The sequence below is a fragment of the Patagioenas fasciata genome, chromosome 20 (genome assembly GCF_037038585.1).
Source record: "Patagioenas fasciata isolate bPatFas1 chromosome 20, bPatFas1.hap1, whole genome shotgun sequence".
Lineage (NCBI taxonomy): Eukaryota > Metazoa > Chordata > Aves > Columbiformes > Columbidae > Patagioenas > Patagioenas fasciata.
The window spans coordinates 1213577-1235863 of NC_092539.1; the positions used below are offsets into that span (position 1 = coordinate 1213577).

Sequence of the window (22287 nt, forward strand, 5' to 3'; positions counted from 1 at the left end):
GATGAGCTCTGGCCAGGTGTTTGCTGAGTCCCACCTGAGTCTGGTGGTCAGGATGTGCCCATCCCCTGGGGCAGTGCAGACCCCTGCAAAGCCCAGCCCTGCAGTACTGTGCTGTCACCCATCTTCCAGAGGCCACCACCCACCTCCCAAAAGCTGTGACCAACTACCAAAGGCTGTCACCCACCTCGTGCAGGTCAATGCTGGAGCCCAGGAGCAACTCGGCTGTGCTGTTGGGCAGGGACAGGTTCCGCGTCAGGAAGCGCTGCAGCTCGCCCCGGTCCTTGGCTGCCCACGCCAATGTGAAGCCGGATCCTGGCAAGAGCAAGGCAGGGGTTCAGAGCAGCCGCCAGAATCTGGCACATGGCACAGCCCCACACAGGGATGCATCACAGCTGGCCCTGCCCGGCACACAGCGATGTGGGCCAGCGGCAAGGCACCGTCACGTGCCATCACACCACCGGGGGCCTGGCAGGTGGGCAGCCCCAGCCCTGCCTGCGCAGGCAGTGGGGGGCAGGCAGGGCACAGCTTACCTGCTGGGTTGCTGAAGTGGGTCTCCATGGAGCTGGGCTCGCTGCTGCTCAGTGCCTCCAGGCGCCGGCGCAGTGACTCCAGCTCCTCCTCCAGCCCTGGGTGCTGCGGGTCAAAGAGGCTGCTCTGCTCCACAGCTTCGCTGAGGTGCTCCAGGAGCTGCGTCACCCTGCGAGAGCCCAGCACCACCACGGCTTCAGGGACAGGGACAGAGGGATGGGGACGCCCCCCACAGAGCCCTGGGCAGGGACAAGGCCCTCGGGTGCACAGGCCAGCAGTGCTGCCTGCCTCGGGCACCACTGCCCCAGGACCTGCCCTTGCCAGCACACCAAATCCACCATGCCAGGGGTACACAGGAGAGCCCCAGCACCTTGAGGTGCCCCTGGGGCCACCTCTGCCCTCCTCCCAGCACCGGGCACCTGAGCGCCCACAGGGGAACAGGCTGAGATGTCCCCTGCACCCTGGGGACATGGTTCTCTGCACCCAAACGCTTTGGGGGACAGGAGCCTGTGCCCTGTCCCCAGTGGGGTGGTGGCAGCACGGGAAGGGGCAGGCTGGACGGGAGGAGGACGCTCCGCGAGGGCACAACTCACGTGGAGTTGGAGTACTGCAGGAAGCCGAACTCGTCGCGCTGGCCGTCGGGGCACAGGGACTGCATGACGGGCAGGATCCCGGCCGACGTGAGTGGGGCCGCCGTGTAGAAAGCTGGAGCCAGCAAGAGAGCGCAGAACAGGCCAAGGAAGGTGCAGAGGCAGGGGGAGGCAGGGGGGAGGAAGGGGGCCACCGGAGAGACAGACACTCAGTTCAGAGAAGCGTGCGCTGGGCCCTGTGAGCCCCGTGGGAGGTTGGCGGCCGAGGACAGAAGTCTGCAGCTTTGCCATCAAGGCTGTCCCCGGTTGGTGGCCCTTGGGGCTGTGGGCAGCTCCTGCCACCCTGGCTCCTGCCTGCTCCCTCTGGGTGACAGGTCCCTCCCATCCCAGGACAATGTCGACTTCTGCAGCTTGCCAGGACAGCCACCAACCTCCCCGGCCTCTCAGCCCCTCTTGTTAGTAACCTCAGAGGCACCGCCAGATCTCCAGAGGAAGAGGAGGAGGAAGAATACGACAGGGAAGAAAGTTGTCACCCGCAGCTCCCCGAGCCCTGGCCTCCCCCCAGCCCGGCTGCCCCGACGAGCGGCTGCTGGAGGTGGATGGAGATGGAGACACAGTGGGGGGAGATGGAAGAAATAAGGAGCAGCGAGAGGACAGCAAACCTTCCCCCCTCAGCCGGCACTGAGCCATCGTCCCTGCCGGGGTCTTTCCACATCCTTCCCTGGGACAGGGCGAGCGCGGGAGGGCCCTGCCCAAAGGGGACCAGAGACTGTCACCTGGCAGTGCCAGGCAGGGGCCCTGCGCGCACCGGCCCAGCCGGCGGCTCTGGTTAGAGGCAGGTCAGTGCTGTTAGCACAGCCGCAACGGGCCGTGGCTGGTGAAGATGGCCTTCTGGCAGGGACAAGGGACAGCCCAGGGCAGGGAAGCACCAGATGGGTCAGCAGCCTACTGGCTTGGCAGGGCAGATGATGGTGGCCGTACCACACTCTGGAGACAAAGCCAGCACATCGGTGGCATCTTACTGGCCTCCGGGCTCCTAGTAGTGCCATGTCCTGGCCATCCCAGCTGCAAGGGGCCAGAACAGGGAGCTGGTGGTGGTGGGGGGTGGAAGACATCTCTAGCCCCTTGGGGACCAGGCTGGGGGGAGCACAGGAAAGACTGGGGTGACCACAGGCCACCACATGGGTGCCGGCACCCAGCAGCGTCTGCCCCAGGAGGGAGGTGAGAAGGGGTAGGACAAGCTACCCATGGCCTGGAGAGCCCTCTGCAGCCCTGGGGGGGGACAGGGACATCGCCATCAGTGGCCCCCGCACCTGGGGAACCCGGCACCAACCCAGTGGGGACACCACCATGGCTGGTCCTGTGTGGGCAGCCCCAGGGAGGAGCAGGCAGGGGCCACACTGTGCTGCCCAAGCTCATCTTCACCAGCCGCAGAGGAAGGCAACGGATTTACACAGGTGTGGATTAGGCCAGAATGAGTTGAGTCAAACCGGACTCTTTCTCCCCTAAGCATGTGGCTGGCACAGGCAGGGGAAGGGGGAGGCACCCACCCACCCCACCAACTTACAGACTGGCGCATGCAGTAGAGGCATGGAGGGCGGGCAGGCAGGGGAGGTGGTGGGAAAGAAAAAGAAAACGTGAGCAAAAAGAAAAGCCAAACCAAAACCACACAACACAGAGCGCACATCAGCGCTGGGACAGGGACCGGGGCAGCACCCGCTACCGCCCACAGCTGGACCCCACAGCTGGGCTCTCCCTCGCTGGCACGTGCTGAAACACAGGCTTGGACCACAGTTACACCAAGTTGCTGGCTCCCGGCACCTCCTCCCAGCCCCACCGGCACCTGCCGGACGGGCATCCCGCGGGGCAGAGCCTGCCAGGCCAGCAGCACAGCCCGCAGGCACCAGCACCTGCAGCCCTGGCTGCACATCAGCAGGAGCCCCCAGCTCCGGTCCCATCAGTTTGTCACCCTGCCAGGGCCCCAGAATCCCGGACCCACCCCATAACTGGTATAGAGCTCCACGTGGTGAATTTCCGCACCCGGCACAATGAGGAGCTTGGGGACCCATCCCACCACCAGCCTGGCTGCTCCTTGAGCACTCAGGGCGACCGTGGCTGTCCCAGCACCATCCAGCTCCATTTTCCCCAAAAACCATCCCTTCCAATGGCAGCCACAGGTTGGTTGGCACTGTCACCCCCAGGAGATCTCCCCATGTTGGGACTGATCCTGGCTCTCTGCCATGCTGTGTATGCCCCACCAGCCATCAGCTGCAGCCCCTGCCCAGCACTATGTCCCCCAAAAGGCCCTTCTGGGTCCCCACCAGCTGCTGCAGCCCCTCTGCCCCACCCAGGCTGTCCCCAAGGGGCAGGAGTGGCTCCCCAGAGCCTGGGGTGGCCCCAGACACCACCCACCGGCACTCACCTTCCTTCACAGGGATGGTTGGCTTCTTCTGCCGCAGCCCCAGGAGGATGAAGAAAAGCACCAGGGGGATGAAGATCTCAAAGGCCAGCACCCACTGGGGACGACACAAAGCAGAGGGATCGTGACACCAGGACCTGGCTGCCAAGGAGGAGTGTGGGCAGGACACGGTTCCTGAGGCACGGTGTAACGCGGTGCCCGTGTCTTGGGTGGCACCATCACAGCTGAGCCTGAGGCAAACGGGTCCCTTGGCACCCAAGGATCTCCTGCTCAGCCCTGCCTGCACCATCCTGCCTGGGGCACCTGGGGACAGGAGGGGGTACCAAAGAGGGGATGGGCCCCTCTTCCAGCAACGCAAACAGGGTGCTGGGCTGGAGCCCAGCCTGATGAGCCACTGCAGCTCGGGCTGCCCAGAGGAATAGAATAGAATCACTTCAGCTGGAAGAGACCCTCAGGATCATTGAGTCCAACCATAACCTAACCTAACTCTAGCGCTAAACCATGTCCCTGAGAACCTGGTCTGAATGTCTTTTAAACCCCTCCAGGGATGGTGACTCCACCACTGCCCTGGGCAGCCTGTTCCAATGCCCCACAGCCCTTTCCAGGAAGAATTTTTTCCTAATTTTTTCCTAATATCCAATATAAACCTCCCTAACACAACTTGAGGTCATTTCCTCCTGTCCTGTCACTTGCTACTTGGGAGAAAAGACCAACCCCCGCTGGCTCCAAGCTCCTTTCAGGCAGTTCAGAGATCAGAAGGTCTCCCCTCAGCTCCTGTTCTCCAGCTGAACCCCCCAGGTCCCTCAGCCGCTCCACACTTGTGCTCCAGCTCCTCACCAGCTCCCTTCCCTCCTCTGCACTCTCTCCAGTATTTCAATGTCCTTCTTACGATGAGGGGCCCAAAACTGAACATAAGATTCGAGGTTTGGTCTCACCAGCACCGAGTACAGTGACATAATCACTTCTCCAGTCCTGCTGGCCACACTGTTCCTGATACAAGCCAGGATGCTGGTGGCCTTTTTTGCCACCTGGGCACACACTGGCTCATGTTCAGCCAGCTGTAAACCCCAAGTTTGACATAACCCCAAGTCCAAGCCACAGGTACCCAGCCTGACAGTGCCCTCACAGCTGGCAGCTGCCTGGCATGACAGCCCCAGCTATGCAGAGCGCAGACCCCAGTGCTGCCGGGGCAGGTTCAGACCCTGGCACCGGCCCCAGGTGCAACTGGGGGCAGCGTGGGGGGTCCTGGCACCCCCTCTGTGCCCTCCCAGAAGGCCATGGCTGCACAGGATTTCCACCGGTGGCATATGGTAAATCACAGCAAATCCTCAGGAATCCCTGACCCCAATCGCGCAGGCAGCCCAGGCTGGGCTCTGTGCCCAGAGGCCCTGGGGATGGGCATCAGTGCCCTCAGCCACGGGCAGGAGCCGGACCCGGCATGCTGCCAGTGCAGCTGCTGCTGGTTTGCACTGGGAGCACCCAGGACACGTCATGGCCCTGTTGCCCTTGCTGCTGAGTGGAGGGAAACTATCGTGGGTGGGGAAACTGAGGCACAGGGTGAAGTGAGCCACACTCAGCTCACGCCAGGGACAGATCAGACCCCAGGCTGGCACCCGGAATCGGGTGCCACCAAGCGCAGGGCAGACCCAGCTCCGCTGCCAGGAAGGTTCCGGTTCCCACTGCGGCACCAACACCTCCCACCAGCCTCCTGCACTGGTCCTGTCACCCATGGTGATCAGTTGCCAGAGGGGCTCACCAGCAGGGCTTTAACACCACAGGGGCTGCCTGGAAGGACCCAAGCAGCAGCAGGTGACAGGAGTAGGCTTTCCTGTCCCCAAAAGCATCACCTCCATGAGGGCCTCACCCAGGGGCTGTAAATGCTCTGCCAAAAAGTCACCACAGCCCAGCAAACAGCAGAAAGCACAGGGACCTCACTCCCTGGCCCCCATCGCACGTGGCTGCAGCTCTCCTGCGGGCACCACGGTTGGCAGGCTGGTGGGATGGGCACGGCTGCACCCAGGGGTGCCCCCCAGGCTGCCCTCTCCAACCCCAGAGCTGATTTTGAGGGAGGCAGAGACCAGAGGAAGAAGGGCTGGAGGGGATGGCAAACACCCCAGGAGCGGTGCCAGGGGATCCCCATTTGTCCCACTGGTCCCAGGCACAGTCCCTGGTGTCACCATCCCTGTACTGGGGGGTTTGACAAGGGACACCCCGACCCGTTTTGCCTGCCCCATGGCTCCCGCCCTGCCACTCACTGCCTGTTTACCAGGCACACAAAGGGGCCTCTGTGCCCAGGCGCCTGTGGGACCGTCCCCCCACACCCATGCCGGGCTGTACCAGGCTCCTTTGGGGACTGTCGGGTCCTTGGTGGTGACAAGAGGGACCTGCTTGTTGTTATTCATTTCTTTAGAGTGGGTCATTGACCTTTTGCTCATCTCTTTCCCCAGAGACATCCTCTGTCCTCGATCCCTCCTGCGCCGCTTGCATCCCCCAGCGCCAGGGCAGGCTGTGCCCCACCACCAGCACCCGGGGTGACACGGCGATGGGCAGAAGTGGTGGCAGAGTGGGGGTCACCAGTCTGCACCTCCAGGACTGATCTTGCCCCTTTGGTCCCCAGGGCTGCCCCTAAGGGGTTTTCCAGGTGTGAGGGGGACAGGGTTGCCCCACACTCATAATGGGGCAGAGGCACTGGCATGCGGTGGGGAAAGGGGAAAGGATGCTGTCCCAAGGGAGCCTCAGCCCTCCCTGGGGGGCACCCAGCAGGGGCACCCAAAGCTGGCACACAAGTGTGGCACAGCCTGGGGACTGCACGGTCCCTGCCTGCAGGTGCAGGACTCTGAGGGACATTTTGGGATTGTGTGAGGAAGCAAGGGGGCGAAAAGGCCAGGATCCAGGGAAGGAAACGCTGGAAGGAGAGAGACAAGGAGAGGAGAAGGGCCGGTGCCTGCTGGCCATCCCCGCATCCACCAGCACGCTCTGTCCTGTCTTCTCACCCCTTCCCTTCCTCCCGTGGTGAGGGCTCCCACATGTATGCCTGGAGGGGGGTGCCGGGACACAGGACTCAGGGGCCCTTGTGCCCAGGTGACAGGGGCTGGGAGGACCCAGGGGTAGCTCCTGGGCTGTGGCAGAGCTTGGCAGCCAGAGGCATGAACCCGTAGCCATGTGCATACATCCCCCCGGCACAAGTTCACCTGGACCTGCCAGAGAGGTGAGCAGGGTGAGGCCATGAGTGCCAGCTATGAGTTCCTGCCGCCTCCATGGAGTGGGGGAACACCCATGCCTGGTGGGATCCCACGTTAAGCCTCACGCTGGCTGGATGCAGGGGCAGTGGGATCCTGCCCAAGTCCCCTGTGAGGGAGGCAGAGGGTGGCAGGTGCTGCGGGCAGGGTGCTGGCCCCGGGCAGGCAGCTCCCTGCCCAGGCGGTGCTCAGCTGCATGGAGCACAGGGCCAACGACTCCACACCAGCAGAAGGGAGCAGGGGCCTGCGAGGAGGAGGAGGACGAGCACGAAGCAGCAGCACGAGCCGGGTGCCAGGCCAAAAGCACCAACCAGCCCCGTGGGACGCAGCAAGAGCCAACAGCCCAGCCTGGTGCAGCGGGTCCACCGTGCCTGCCCTCCAGCGAGGGGCAGCCGGGAGATGCGCTGAAGCCAGGGTTAGCACAGCCATGGACTTTGAACAGGAAACTCCACCGGTGTCCCCAGTACACGGCAGCGTGCACGCCCCGACGGCTGAGCCGGCACTCCCCGCGGGAGCAGCCGGGCCAGGCACAGACAGCTCTCCATGTCCGCTGGCACCACCTGAAACTCTGCTCCATCCCTCCTGCCCACTCGAAGCCATTGCCCTCAGCCAGCACCGTGTGGCACAGGGACAGCCAGGGGCTGGGAGATCCCATCCAGAGACCCGCAAGCTGGTCACCCCAGTAATAGCCCTGCAGCCCACACCTGGCACCTGTGAGGGGATTTACTGGTCCCAACACAGGTGAAGCAGCACTGTGCACAGCCCAAAGGCAAGCCTGGGCTCCAAAACCCCCATCCTGCACCCACCAGAGGACAGGGCACGGTCCGCCCGAGCCCGTCCCTGGAGGAAGCAGAGCTGCCCGCTCCCTGCCAGCCTCCCAGCCCTCCCAGCAGGTGCTGGCCCACAGGAGCCCCAAGTGATGGGGCTCAGCTCCTGGAGAACAAGCACTCCAATGTTTCTAACAAGCATTTAGGCCTGGTGGAAATATCTTAAAACTTTTTGATGGCTCCAGACTTTAGTCATCATTAAATATCCACTTATTTGCTCACAGCTGGGAAGCACAGGTGGGTGAAGCTGCGGTCACTGCAAAAGCAGCACCAGAGCTGGTGGGTAAGCCAGGCCCCGCGGCCAAGCAGACCCAGGAGGCCAAGCTAAGCCCACAACCCCAGGCCAGCCCTGCCCCACCACAGGCACCCACTGATGGTCACCACCCAGCCGGACACCTGCCAGGGCTCCCTGAGGTCACCCGCCTGTGCCCTCACCCATGGGGACAGCCAAGGCCAGGCCCAGGAGCCACCATCTCCCCTGCCGCTAGTCACAGCCTTGCTCAGTACAAATTGTGCCTGTCACCTGTCCCAGCTAGGGCACCACCCAACCCCTCACACACTGGCGTGGCAGCCTGGGGACATGCCTCAGGGGAGCTGGAGGAGGAAGAAATCCCCACAGGGTTTGCCAGCACCTCACCTGAGCCCGTCACACAGTGCCAGAACCAGGAGCCCAGGGAGAGCAGCATGGTTCTCCCCCATGCCAGCCCCATGGTGCTGTGCCAGCTGGGCACCAGCGTGCCTGGCTGAGCGGGACACACCATCGGCAGCGCCCTGTCCCAGAGCCACCGCAACACACGGCACGGGGACACAGCCACCCTGCATCGGCACAAGGGCCCGGCCTCAGAGCAGTGGGGTTGTGCCGGCAGCCGCGGTGTGGAGGAGGGCGCTGGCTGCCCACAGCCTCTCCCTGCAGACAGTGCGAGGCAGAGCCCTGCAGGCTCAGTGGCTTGTGGCCGCCTGCCTTGTGGGCCACTGTGGCCACCAACCGCCCTGACCAGCACCACCCTGTGTGGCCCCTGCCTCCCCCACACCAGCTGCAAACAGCCAGGGGGCAAAGAGCACCCGGAGCTGGGGCAGCGCCAGCGCATCGATTCCTGCTGCAGGATCGGGCACCAGCCCCACCTGGCCCTGGCAGCAGGGCCTGGCAGCGGCTCTGCAGGCACAAGGTGCCCTGTCCCCTAGGGACGCTGCACCCCAGCACCGATGCTGCTGCACTCCAGCACCAATGCTGCTGCACCAGGGCCCTGCTGGCTGGGTGACCCCCCCGTGCCCCAGTTTCAGCCTTTCTTACTTTGTAGGCACCAAGATCCCCACAGCTCCGCTCCCACTGGCCAGGGATGAAAGGGCAGGCCTGCCAGGACAACTCCTTTGTATGGTGGGAGCTTCCTGGCTCTTGACCAAGGAGCCAAAGGCACAAACCCTGCACAGGGCAAAGCAGCCACACCAGTGCCCGGCTCTCCCCTGCCCCACATGCATCCTCCCCGCACCCCAGGGCCCACACCATGGGAACGCCACCAACACACAGTGACACTGAAGCTGCACCCGGAGCCCCAACTGCTCCTCTGAAAGAGCCCCAAACCACCAACCCTTCCTGGGCCAAACAAAACCTGGCAGCACACTCCTGTCACCGGCACTTCAGAGCCAGGAGCTCCCGCTGCGGTCGCCTTCCTGTCCCAAACATGTGGGCACACAGAGCCATGGAGAAGTGCCAAACACCCTCAGCTGTGCCTGCAGTAACTTTTAAGAGATCACCTGCTAGTTTTACACCCAATGTACCTTTAAACCAGCTACCGATACTCATCAGGGAGCCCAGCCCGCAAGATACACAGAGCTGAGTTCACCCCTGTCCCAGCAAGAGCCAAGGTGACATAGATGATGGCACAGCCTGTCCTCAGACACCCACAGCCCTGCCTTCCCTCCACCAAGAGCCGCTGACATGGTTCTGCTCAGACCCCCATTGCTCCAGGGCTCCTGCCTGAATTTCTGCCCTGGGAAGAATAAAAATCCCAGGCAAACCCCAAAACAGCTCAGCCGTGCCAGGCAAATTCCATTGCTCCCAAGGGCTGGACATGAGACCTTGCAGAGGTGCCACAGGACAGTGTCCAGCCATCACCCTTGCCAGGCTGCAGGTGAACGCGCCTGGTGACAAAGCGGTTATGGAAGCAGGTGACGTGGTGCCGTGGGTCAGAAGCACACCTCCCTCAAAGCCTCCCTGCACCCACCACCACTGCATCCTCAAGTGCCCAGCGAAACCCTCACCAACTGCTCGCAGACAAAGTCTGTCCCAAAACCACTGCTATCCCTCGCTGCAATGCTGCTCCCCAAATAGCCCCCAATGTCAGGTATGATGGGAACTCCCAGGGTCACCAGCATTCAGGGGCAGCACAGAGGACTGGTTCCAGCTCTCTCCAGTCCCAGCCCAGCCCACTCAGCTAAAGATGAGCTGTCTGCTCCCTATCCCATCCCACCCCACACCACCAGGGCCACTGTTCTGCACATTGCCCGGAGGAAAGCATGCCATGGGAGGCACCTACCCCAGGGGAGCACGCTGTGGCACAGAGCTGTGCCCATGGGCAGCTGCTGGCGGGGCAAGCGCGGGGCACACACCGCACTGCGAGACCGGGAGAAGTCCAGCAACCCCCAACTTCAACCCCTCGGGGTGAACCCCCAGCAAGGAAGGGGTCTCGTGCTTACCCCCTCCCTGCTGCAATCCCCCCAGCCTCCGCCTGCCACAGCAGGATCAGTGCGATATGGAGCTTGTTTCACCTGGTGAAACACACAATTCTGTATGAGGTCAGGGCAGACCTGGGCTGGGGGACCGAGCCAGGGAGAGCAAGGCATGGGCTGAGGAGGCTGGGCTCTGGCACGGGGCAGGATGATGTCCCCTGTGCAGATGGGGAGCATGAGGTGACTGTGGGACTTGTACACAGCAGGACCATGAGGAAATCAGTGACACATACAGGGCACACATCCTCAGGGCATGACAGTCCCTGGGGCTGCACTAAATCCATCCATGAGCACCCACAGCACTGGGGGAAGCTCTTATCCCAGCACATGGCTGGTCCTACACACACCCCACCCACACATGGCATCGCTGAGTGAGAGAGGAGGTGTTGGTCCTTCCCCTGCCACCCTGCCTGCAGCAAGCAGGGCACTCCAGTGACAGTCCTCGCATACGGCGGTGACCAGGCCTGGGCTCCTCGTCCTCCTCCTCCAGCTGCAGCGTCCTGCGCTGCACTCTCTGCTGCACACAGGGCTGGGGAGGGTCAGGGAGAAACAGGTCCCCCAAAAGACATGTGCAACCCCAGCCTGTAACCCCACCAGCCACAGCAGCCAGGTCCGGGTCAGTTGCCAAGGGCCAACAGATAGCAGGGCACAGCTGCGCCAGCCGGCTAAGCCTTGCAGGCAGGGGCCTGCGGCACGCAGTGCTGGGCAGCCCCTCACCGTGGCCACGCAGCTCGGCCTGGGGTAAGGAGCAGAGATGACTCAGCCGAAGAGCATCATCCCCCTCACCCATTTTGCGGGCACCGGGGCTGCCCATGCAGCGGGCACCTGTCTGCAACGCGGGGCTCAGCCCTGCGCACGCCCTGCCCCGCCTGCCCCGTCCCGGGCAGTCCTGCCGCCCCGGTCGCTGGGAAGGACACAAGGTACGATGCTCACAAGCTGCTGGCGAGGGAAAGCAGGCAGGATCAGGCCTGCAGGGTATTTGGGAGAGGGAAGAGGAGCGAGCATTGCCAGCTCGGGAGCAGCAGTTCGCTACCCTCCCCCACCCTCTAAAAATAACCGGCTCCCTCGGCGCCCAGCGCACCCATCCCCCTGCTGCACCGCTGCCCGGGTCCCTGCGGCCGGGGTCCCTCCCGGGGTCCCTGTGCCTGTCCCCCAGGTTTGGCAGGGAAGCCCTGTGCAGGAGCAGGAGGGGCCGGTGCAGGTTACACCTGCTGTGTGACCGCAGCAGTGACAGTGCCATCCTGCCCTCTCTGCCACCCCTGGGGGGACCAGGCCCGGGAACCCCCCCTGTCTCAGCCTCATGCCCAGATCGTGGGAGCAGCTCCTGTCCAGCCCACGGAAGAGGGGCGACTCTGACCCACATATCACTTGGAAGCCTATTTATAGCGTGCAGACCGCCCGGGCCTGGGGAGAGCTCTCCCACCCGGAGGAGCAGCCCTGGGGACCAGGGACAGGGTTGGCACGTGCCTGGGGCATTTCGGACACGCGCGTGGGCCGTGGCGGGGAGGGAGATGCTGCCCAGGCCCGAGGGTTGGGTGGAAGGTGGCACTGAGCCCACGGCCCTGGGCTCCTCCATCTGCCACAGGGCCCGGGCAGCTCCCACGAACACGGGTGGGAGCGGGGCAGGGGAGACCCAACTGTTGCTGCCCCGCCGGGCTGGGCTCACGCCGGGGCCGACGTGCCGACAGCCGGGGCGTTCCGTGGGTTCGCACACAGACGGCACCCACGGTTCGTTTCCTGCAGCCCCACGCGAGCGGACACGCCAGGTCCGCATCCCCACGCACCGCCCGTCCTCCGGGCCCGGCCGGCGGGGGGACCGGGGAAAGCTCGGCCCGGGGGTGGCTCCGCACCCCCCCTGCGGCCCCCGGGCTCCCCCCGTCCCACGCAGCGGCCCCGCGGTGCCGGCCCCACTCGGGGGTCTCGCCTCAGCCGCCCCCGCGCTGCCCAGGGCTGCAGGGGAGCTCCCACCCGCAGCACCCCCGCCGCCCCCCACTCACCGGGCTGCGCCGTTTCAGCGTCACGTTCTTCCAGAGCAAGAGATGGAGCTGGTGCAGGAACCCCATGGCCGGGCCCACCCCGCGCAGGGGCTCCCCCGCTCAGCTCACGGATCACCCGCCGCCCACCGCCATAGCCCGGCAGGCCGCCGCCGTTCTCCGCAGCAGGCTGGGAGGGAGCGGACCGGCCTCAGCCCCGGCCCGGCCCTGCGCAACGCCGCCCCCGGGGCGCCCGCCCGCCACCGCCCATTAAAGGCACCGCCGGCCGCAGCCGCGCCGCCCGGTGCAGGGCCCGGGGGGGCTCCCACGACCCCGTCCGGCCCAGGGGAGCCCGGAGCCCCGGAGCGCACCGTAACGCCGGGGGCCCGGTGATTTGCTGCCTGCCAGGCAGGCACTTGCTGGTGTATCCTGTGCCTCCCGGGGGAACTGAGGTACGGAGCCCCCGGGGCACGGAGTGGGGGCGGCCGCTGCAGCACTCGTGCCTCCCCGGGTGTGGGCTGTCTGGGAGCCAGGCTCCTGCCCCAGGGAGCTGCCGAGTCAGAGAAACCCTCAGTACCCAGAAGGTGCCTCTGGAGCTGCCCCTGCACCTCTCCAGGCCAGAGGCAAAACGAGGTCACCCCCAGCTGCGTGTCTCTTCCATCTTTGCCCCTCCAGGACAGACTTGCTCAGGTGACATTGCTGTTCCCCACACACCAGCCGCTGCTGGTCCTGCTCGGGTCCAGCTGCCCACAGCTCCTGCCCAGCCAATCCCGTGGACAAGTGCTGGGGTGTCCACGTGTGTTCTTGGCTGGGACCACCTTTCCTGCACCAAGCTGCACTCCCAGCCCAGCTGTGACTCCAAGACAGGGAATGACACCCTCAACAGCAGTCAGCATTGAACCAAGCCAGCTCTCTGTCTGTCCTTCTTTCCTTCCATCCTTCCACACAGCCAGCCATCCTTCTATTCACTCTTCCTTCCATCCTTCCTTCTTTCTATCCTTCTTTCCACTCATCCATCCATCCTTCTTTCCCTCCCTCCTGCTCCCTCTGGTTCTCTTAATTTCAGGACCTGTCCCTCCCTCTCCTCCCAGCCGTCCATAGCCACCTCTCTCCTTCGCCCCTCTCCTCTCCTGCCACTATCTTTAACTATCTCCCCTGCCATGCTGCTTTCAGGGCCAAGTGCAGCCGGGAGCTGCAAATAACGCGTTTGGCTGTCCCAGCCCCGAGTGGTGTTGCCAAGTGTGACTGTGTTTCAGGCAGGCTCTACAACAGCTGCCCAGGCACTGATAAAAGCTCCCCTTGTCCTGCCACAAAGTGCCATTATTCAAAAAAACTTCTGGGTGAAACATTGTGCCGAGGTGAGAGAGGACAAGGGCTGCCCGAGGGGACACGGTGGCGCAGAGGCACCGCGCTGCCCCGGCTCTGTGCCCTGCGCGGCGCTGTTTTGGGAGGGCTGGGTGTGCGGGCAGCAGAGCTGCCTGGCATCGAGAGGAGCTGAGCAGGGGCTGGCCAGGGCTGGCTCAGCACCGTTCCACCTGCACCCCGCCAACACGAGTAACTGCTGGGATGACCCTGATGTTTGCTGGCATTTCTCTGGCTCTGAAATACCAGAGATATCTGGTGTGAAGGTAAGCTGGGCTGTGGGGGTTCAGCTGAAGGGCTGTCTGGCCCCAGACCTCGCTCCAGCAGTGGGTGTTAGTTGGTCCTTGGGGAAGGATGGGCGCATGCACCCTAGGCTTTTTCCAGGGGACTGCATGTGGTTTGCCCCCAGCCCACGCTAGAAACACCTCAGAAAAGCCCTGCCCTGCAGCAGAGTGGGTCCCCAGCTCAGAGGGATGCAGCAGAACGAGTCATGGGTGGGACTGTGGGTGACATGGGCTCAAAGCCCTGACCTGGGTCTCCCACATCCCTCCCTCCCGCTGCCCCTGGGTGCATCTCAGTGAGCTGCACAGTGTCGTGCTTGGCACGACACAAAACCCCACGAGGGGCCAGCAAGAGATGGGCCCAGCAGCAGCGTCCCATGGGGTGGCACAGTACCAAGGACCTGCTGCCCCGTCTCCTCCACAGACATGGGGCCGTTCTTGCGGGGTGGCCAAGCTTCTCCATCTGTGTAGGGTCATCTGCAGGTGGCAGCACCCACCCACACAAAGCTCCCTGCGCTGTGCTGGTGCCATCTGGCGTTACCCAATGGTCCCATAGTCTGGCCCCAGAGACACCTGGGCAGAGCTGGTCCTGGTGCCAGCCTGGCTCGGAGCCTCTGGCCACTGTTGCCACATCCCTGCGCCACGGGGGTCAGGGTGCCTGGACCCACAAGATGCAAGTATCCCTCAGGTCATCGTCCCTGCTGCCAGAGTGTCCTGGGGCAGCACCTGGGGGTGATGGCTACATGTGCCAGGGAAAAGCTCCCTCTGGCTCCACCACCCATTCTGTACCCCCTGTGGAAACCTCGTGGTGGATGCTGTACTCCGTGCTGTCCTCTGTGGAGGAGAACAGCCGTGTCCTGTGGCGTGGCGGACAGGACAGCAGCGGGGAGTGCTGCCTGCAGCTGGCGGGGCTGGGGACAGTGCAGTGCCCGCTATCTGGGCTACCAATCATGCAGCAAAAGAAATGCAGAAAGGGGGTAAGAAAAGAAAACAGGAAACAGGGGGCATGGCTGGGGAGGAAAAAACAACCAGCCTGAGCTGCAGTTGGCCTCCAAAGGCTCCCAGGGCAGCACCGAAACCTCCGAGCCTTGCTGCGCATCAGCGCGGTAGCACGGTGCTGTGCCCAGCTGCTGCCCAGCCCCTCGCCTCGCTGGCAGCGCTGTGACCGTCCTCACTCCCAGGATCCAGGCAGCTGATGGGACCAGCATGAAATGGGGGGTGTAGACGCCAGGGGTGCTTGAGCAGCCCAAGGACCCCCAGGGAGCCGTTTGGGGCCCCGCTCCCAGCTCTCTGTGTGCCCCTGCCAGCTCTGGGGACAGCGCTGCACGCCTCGGGGCTCCCCTCCTTACCCTCAGTTTCCCCATCTCTCCTCACCTGGCAGGGCTGTTGGGGACATTGGTGCCCGAACAGCAATAGCAGCAAAGAAAACAACCATGTTCATGAGCAGGCTGGGCACGGGAGGCAGCTCTCGGTGCAGACGCAGCCGAGGCACACGTGTGCCTGTTCCCCTTTCGGCAGCAAGCAGGTGCCCGGGGCCTGGCAGCACCGAGGAGCTGCTGGTGCCACTTTAGCTGACAGTTTCAAGATGAGTCAGTGCACTCAGAGTCAGGCTGGCATCCTGTTTTCAACCAGGCTGTGGGTGGCATACGGGAGGCACCTGGGCTGGGCTGAGGGCAGGGCCCTGCCCGCACCCATGTCAGCGCGAGCAGGGTGTTCAGAGCCCGGCACACACACCTGGGCAAGGCACCAGCTCCTTCCCACCGCCTGCCAGGAGGGAATCACCCATGGCCTGGGTGGCAGTGCCAGGCTGAGGGTCTGGCGCTGATGTCCCCGTCCATCCTCACCAGTTCTGCCACAGCAGCAGTGAACACAGAGGAAGCACCTGGTTTGAGCCCAAGCTGCATGAGCATCTCACCGTTCAGCTGTTCCCAGGTGGTCTCAGAGGGAGCTGCATATACCAGGGACGTGCAGCTGGACCCAGCAATCCTGCTTTTGAGAAAAATAATGATGATGTATTAGTGTGAGTGTTTGTGGGGCGTGCTTTGGCACAAAGCTGACAGCTAACAGAGCTGCCCCGTGGGCTCAGCACAGCCCCATCAGGCAGCTTTGCCCACAGCACAGCCATGGCTCAGGCAGGCAGTGGTGCAGGCAGCAGGGCAGGCAGCGGTGCAGGCAGAGCAGCCCACTGGGGCGCCAGACTCTGCTGCTGTCTTGCCCCACAGGGCTGAGTGCCCAGGGACAGCATGGGTGGCAGGCTTCAGCATGGGTTGGGGATCTCTACCTGCTGTCCCCTCCTCTGTGCCACCCTGTGCCTGCTTCCCATCCCCTGGCATCCCTCTGCCATGGGAGCACTGACTGGGGAATGCAGCTGGGGACAGTGACTGGTGTGGGCACGGGCTCAGTCCCCGCCAGCTTGGGTGGGGACCCTTCCACACCATGGGGAGTGCTGGAGAGCCCCAGTGCAGTGGGAGGACATGGGGCCACCTCACAAACTCCAAACCAGGGGCGGGTACCTTGGAAAACCGCAGCTCATCCAGGACATCAGGGCTCTGGCTGGTGGCTGGGACAGAAGAGATGCTTGGCAGATGGGAGCCACGCTTTGGGCTCAGTTTCAAGCCTGGCACCTGGGAAACCCCTTTAGAGAACTGAAATCCCATGCGGGGCCACATGTACCTTCTCCAAGGAGCCACAGCGTAGCTGGGGGGTGGCAGGGGAAGCACAGAGGGGTGGGCAGGCACAGATCTGTGAGCAGCACCTGCACCAGGAGCCTTTCCCGGGGGTGCCAGGGCACTGCTGTGGGGCAGCAGCATCCCCCCCCTGGCACGGGGCACTCACTCATTGACAGGCACCACCCAGCCATGGGGCAGTCACAGGGCATGCACCCAGCCATGGGTCACTCACATAGCCATGGGGCTCAGCCACAGAGCACCCACCTTGCTATGGGACATGCACCCAGCCATTGAGCACCCTCTCAGGTATGGGACATGCATGAGCCACAAGACACACACCCAGCCATGGGCACGCACCCGCCCTCGGGGCACACACTGGCTGTGGGTCCCACGCTGCCCACGCGGCACAGGGGAGGTGCCGGGAGCCGCTGTGCCAGCACTGCGCGCAGCAGGAAGGACCCGCCGTGGGGCCGGGACGAGGCAAAACCACAGAAAAGAGGAAGCCCTAGAGTGCCCCAGCGCAGTGGCACAGCTGCCCAGGCAGACACAGGCACCTCGCACAGCACCGCGCCAGCGCTTCCCCGGTAAGTCTGATCTCGGCTCCACCACCCGTCACAGGGAGAGGGGCTGAGAAACGAGTCAGCTGCCAGCGCTACCGGACCAGGGTGTCCCCTCCCAGAGCATCCTCAAAACAAGGGCAGCATCCCCACTGCTGGAGGCAGGCGGGCAGAGGGACCTGGAGCACTGGTGCTGCCGTGTGCGGTGCAGGGAGCCGGCAGAGCTTTCCCAGGTTTTTCTGGAGCATAAGCTTAGCTCGTGTGTTTTAGCAGGACAGGCGGAGCAGGCCAGCACAGGCAAGGGATTTTTCACAGCAAAGCTGCAGTGTCTGAGGTGGGAAAGCAGGGCCCTGCTTTCTAGGAGGTTCCAAAATCACAGAGGAACGGGCACAGCCCTGGCTGGCAGTGGGGCTCAGGCAGCCAATGTGTTTATAGAGGTTACTGCAAAAGGGAAACTGCCTTTGGTGCTGGACCCTCTGGGTGCCCATGGGCACTGAGCACTGCTGGGTGGGCTCGAGCTGGTGACCAGACCCCAGCCCAGCCGAGTGTCCCCTTCACCATCCCTGCCACTGTTCTCTGGTCCCCTCAGTGCCACAAGTTATAGTATGGCATTGCCAGCAGAGGCCTGAGACAGGCAGCTGGGCACCGTGGCAGGGCGAGCATCTTGCAGCCAGGCTCCCATGCGCCTGTGGGCTGAGCCCTGTCAGCAGCAGCCACACACGACCCCTGCCCCGCTGCCCTCCCCGCGGGGCTCCGGCCATCGGTGACAACCTGAAAATAAAATATCAGTGTTTGCGCACCAAGGCTGTGAGCTCCCAGGCTGCTGGGGCTGCCATGACTTTGATGGCCAGGGAGAGCACCCCAAGCCCAGGGAGAGCACCCTAAGTGCATGGGGAGCACCCCAATTCCAGGGAGAGCACCCTAAGCACAGGGAGAGCACCCTAAGCACAGGGAGAGCACCCAAAGCCCAGGGAGAGCCCTGCGGTCACTGCAGGAGGGTGCTGCGGTGGGGGGACACTTCTCGGGCAGGACACTCCAGTCTGGCCATGAGCAGGGTTTTGGAGTTCCCAGTCACTCCCAGGTACACCCCAGTTTGCAGCTGGGACCTCACCATGGGGTGTTAGGACAGGGCTCAGGGTGTTACCCCTTGCCCTTTGGTGTGTGGTCCCTGGCTGCAGCAAGGCTGCCTGCTCTTTGGGCCCAGCCTGCCCTGGGCAAAACTGGAAGGGTGGAGTGGGACTGTGGCTGTTTGTTCAGTGGGGAAACTGAGGCACAGACCACATCCCTTGTGCGTGTAATGGGGAGCGGTGCCAGGCAGTTGGGGTGGGGGGCCACGGGTGGCTGCTGCTCATCAGCTCCGTGCCCGCCTCCAGCAGCATCCCTGCTCACCCCAGAGCTGGGGACACCAGGAACACAAAAGCCACCAGAGGGTCACACCAGGTGCATGGGGGACCCGGGGGAGTGACAGGAGGCAGCAGAGGGGTCAGGGGTGATACTGGGGCCTCGGTTTAATGGAGAAGCCCTTTCTCCATCCCCTCTGGCCCCAGCACCTCCCCACTGCCCTCACCTCCTACAGGACGAGCTGACACTCCTCAGTGGCCTCTCCTCTCTCCCAGGTGCAGGTCTGTCACCCAAGCAGGTGACAGCCAGCTCAGCAGCATGCTCCGGGCATTGCCACGGCTGCCATGGGGCTGGCCGGGCGTGAAGGTGGCGTTCACTGCCGGGGTGTTTGTAACCACCCTCTGGAACCTGAGATGCTTCCTCAACCCCTCTGAGATGTCCAGAGAAGCCCCCAAGCACAGTGAGCCGCTGGTGGTCCTGGTGTGGGCATGGCCCTCAAAGCAGGTCCCCAACATCAGCGGGGACGTTTGCCGTGAGCTGTACGGCATCACGGGCTGCCGGCTCACCACGGAGCGGCGGCTCCTGCGCCGCGCAGACGTGGTGGTGTTTCCCCACACCAGGCTGCAGCCCGGCAGGGACAGGCTGCCCCAGGAGAGGCCGCCAGGACAGAACTGGGTGTGGGTCTCGCTGGAGTCCCCTTCCAACACTAAAGCTCTAGCGGGATGGAACCAGACCTTCAACTGGGTGATGACATACAGGCAGGACTCAGACATCTTCATCCCCTACGGCAAGCTTGTGCCCAACCGGTCAGCCACTGTGAATATCCCCACAAAGACCAACTTGGTGTCCTGGGTTATCAGCAACTATCACAGGACTCAGAAAAGAGCTGAAGTCTACAAAAACCTCTCTAGGTACCTCCATGTTAACATATACGGGAAAGCAAACAAAAAGCCACTTTGCAAGGACTGCCTCTTGCCAACAACGTCCAAGTCCAAGTTCTACCTGGCCTTTGAGAACTCCATTCACCAGGACTACATCACCGAGAAGCTCTGGAGGAACTCGCTGCTGGCCGGCACCGTGCCCGTGGTGCTGGGCCCTCCAAGGGCCAACTACGAGCAGTTTGTCCCTGCAGACTCTTTCATTCACGTCGATGACTTTGATTCCCTGGCAGAGCTGGCCACCTTCCTGAAGACCATGAACTCCAGCCGCTACCGGCAGTTCTTTGCCTGGCAGAAGAGGTACAGCGTGAAGCTCTATGCCGACTGGAGGGAGCGCATCTGCACCATCTGCACCGCCTACCCCAGCCTGCCCCGTGGCCACGTCTATCCCGACCTGGAGAGCTGGTTCAACGCCTAGCACAGGGCGATGTGTGCTGTGACCATCAGGGACACTTCTGGGGTGAAGGGAGCCTGGGACACCCTTCTGCAGAGCAGGACGTGGAGCACGGAGGAACACGGGAGCCCTGACCTCTCTTCCCAGTCTGGCTGTTGCCACACTGGGAACTTGAGCAACTCTACGTGACTTAATGTCTTGCAAAACAGGACTAACCCCCCACCCCAGACCCGAGACTGAGCTACCTCGCCAGGGTGCTGGCAGGACAAAAGGGTGCTTTGGAAGTAAATGATGTGGTACTGCAGAGGCTCTACCTGTGGTGCACAGGGTGGGGGGCCGGCTGTGGGCTCAGGGCTCCCCAACCTCTCCGTGCCATTGCTGTATCCCCCCGGCACCCTCTGCTGGGTGGTGACATTTCTGGCTAGGATGGAGGAGTTTACCTCGGGGCAGCCCAGGTGCACCCAGCACCCCGGTGCACAGATGGAGGGCACAGCCTCTGCTCCACTGCTTCTCAGCACACTCATTTCTCCCACCCACCCCCACCTCAAACCGTGGGTGTCACCATGCCAGGAAGGACTGGCGGGACACCAGATGCTCCTGAGTGCAATCTCAGCTTGCTCAGTGCAGGGCCGAGTCAGAGAGGGATGCTGTGGTTTCTCACTCCCCTGCTGCGGCAGGAAGCCAGCGAAGTGGTGGTGTCCAGAGCGTCACAACGAGCACAGAGCAAAGCTGCTCCCATGGGAACCCTGTGGCACCGGCAGCCTGTGCCACGTGCCCTGGGTACTGCCAAGCCCCTGCACGCCCTCCACTGTGCACCCACCAGCACCCCAGGCACCTGTGCTGCCAGCACCCTGTGCCACACATGGCACTGTGGGCACCCTGCACACACATGCACCCTGCAGCACGCACAGCCTGCACACACCCTGCAGCACACACACAACCTGCACCCTGGGCACGGGCACTGCCCGAGCACCCTGAGGGGAAGCACCTATCTGGGATCGGCAGCAATGTCGGGGTCGGGTGACAGGACCATGGGGTGGGACATGACTGCTCCATCCATGTCTTCTTCATACCCTTCCCCATGTGCCCCTTGGCTCGGTGCCACCAGCCCGCCCCAGTATAAACAGCTCGCAGATGCCCCTCACTGCAGCCCCAAAGTCACAACCCCACTGCTGGCAATCCGCAAGCTGCCCTCTGCATTTGGGGTGCAGTGGGGCCCAGGTCTGCAGTGTCACCCCTCAGCAGAGGGGACATTCCTGCCCCAGGCTGGTGCTTCGCTGTGTCCCAGCCCACGCAGCCGAGCCCTTGCTGGGTTACCGTTTGACAGGCACGTCGCCCTCTTCTGATTTCTGTGGCTTCCGATTTCCGTCTTGTGTCTTCTGGGTCAACCGAAAACAGGGCAGGAGTGGCTCTGAGCACCTCCGGGCAGGGTGCTGGGGCAGGGGGCCTGGGGATCCTGCCTGGCTGGCTTTTCACCGGAGCAGAAAATCGGATGGTGAAAACGTGGAGAGAAGCAATCCTCAGGGAGGTGACACTGTCCGCAGGGTTTCCGCTACCAACTCTGCCCATCGCCAGCCTCCGATACCCTCAGAGCACATGGCAGCGAAGGGCAGCAGCGCCGGGGGGAGCCATTTCCAGTGGGTGCCGTGTCTGGCTGCGTTCCCACCCTGCGGGGCACCCAGGAGCAAGCAGGGACACAGGGTGAGACCAGGGGACCCCTCTGCACAGGGACACCCAGGCGGGTGTGCATCCCGGCCCTTTGCAGGGTGCCAGCAGTGACCCCACTCCTGCCCGCTCCATGGCAGCAGGGCCAACCCCAGAGAGCAAACCCATCGGTTACTGGCAGATGAGCTGAAAAAGCAGCTTTTCAGAGGCTTCACTACAGGCTTGGTCATTTCGTTGCTTCTGCTCAGGGGAGAAGTCCTTGGGGGTGAAGGCTGGTGGCAAACCAGGTTTCAGAGGCCACAGTGGTGAAAACTGAAGGTGTCAGCCCCCAGCCCTCTGCTTTTCCTGCTGGGCTGGCACCCCTGACCCCCAGCAGCTCAGTCCCCGGTGCCCACCCTGACCGGGGTGGCACCGCCACCACCAGGCTGCTCGGCTGGACGGTGGAGCGCTCCTCACGCACGGTCCTACAGCCCTGGCTTCCTGGATGTCCCCGCTGCCCACCCCGCCGCTGGGAGCTCGGCAGATCCTGCTACATCCCCACACCGTCCTTCCTTGCCTGTGGCATCTGCTCGAACAGCCTGAAGATCCAACTGTGCTTCCACCCTTCCCAAAAGAAGCTACAGCAAAAACAGCAGCTCCAGTTGGGTGGAAGGTGACTCCCACACACATTACCGTCTCTGCTTTGGGGAGCAGTGCCTGGACAAACTGGTGTCCCTCCAGGGCCAGGTGTTGCTGGCTGACAGGGACACGTGCACCCAATTTGCATGCACCAGTGCA

General features: G+C 63.3%; 2 protein-coding genes across 7 annotated transcripts in view; one reads left to right on the forward strand and one right to left on the reverse strand.

Annotated features, from left to right (window-relative positions):
• Positions 1–22287, reverse strand: part of LOC136110617 (ATP-binding cassette sub-family A member 2) — a 158906-nt gene that overhangs the window by 22754 nt on the left and 113865 nt on the right. For 5 of the 6 annotated variants that reach the window (XM_071817223.1, XM_071817222.1, XM_071817220.1 and 2 more), the window contains 3 exons: positions 1122–1233; positions 531–697; positions 185–312 (listed from right to left, as the gene is read on the reverse strand). In XM_071817223.1, the coding sequence (XP_071673324.1) occupies positions 185–312; positions 531–697; positions 1122–1233 (407 nt within the window). Of the gene's footprint in view, positions 1–184; positions 313–530; positions 698–1121; positions 1234–3540; positions 3635–12327; positions 12530–22287 lie in introns of those variants that run through there. The other variant, XM_065854184.2, reaches the window with a different exon arrangement.
• Positions 17142–20776, forward strand: FUT7 (fucosyltransferase 7). Its single transcript, XM_065853964.2, has 2 exons — positions 17142–17199; positions 18789–20776. Exon 2 carries the CDS (start codon positions 18832–18834, stop codon positions 19867–19869), a length of 1038 nt encoding a protein of 345 aa, XP_065710036.2. The 5' UTR covers positions 17142–17199; positions 18789–18831; the 3' UTR covers positions 19870–20776.

What these genes read in the sequence shown, in the direction of transcription:
- FUT7 (XM_065853964.2), top strand. Translation starts at nt 18,832, where the DNA reads ATGCTCCGGGCATTGCCACGGCTGCCATGGGGCTGGCCGGGCGTGAAG.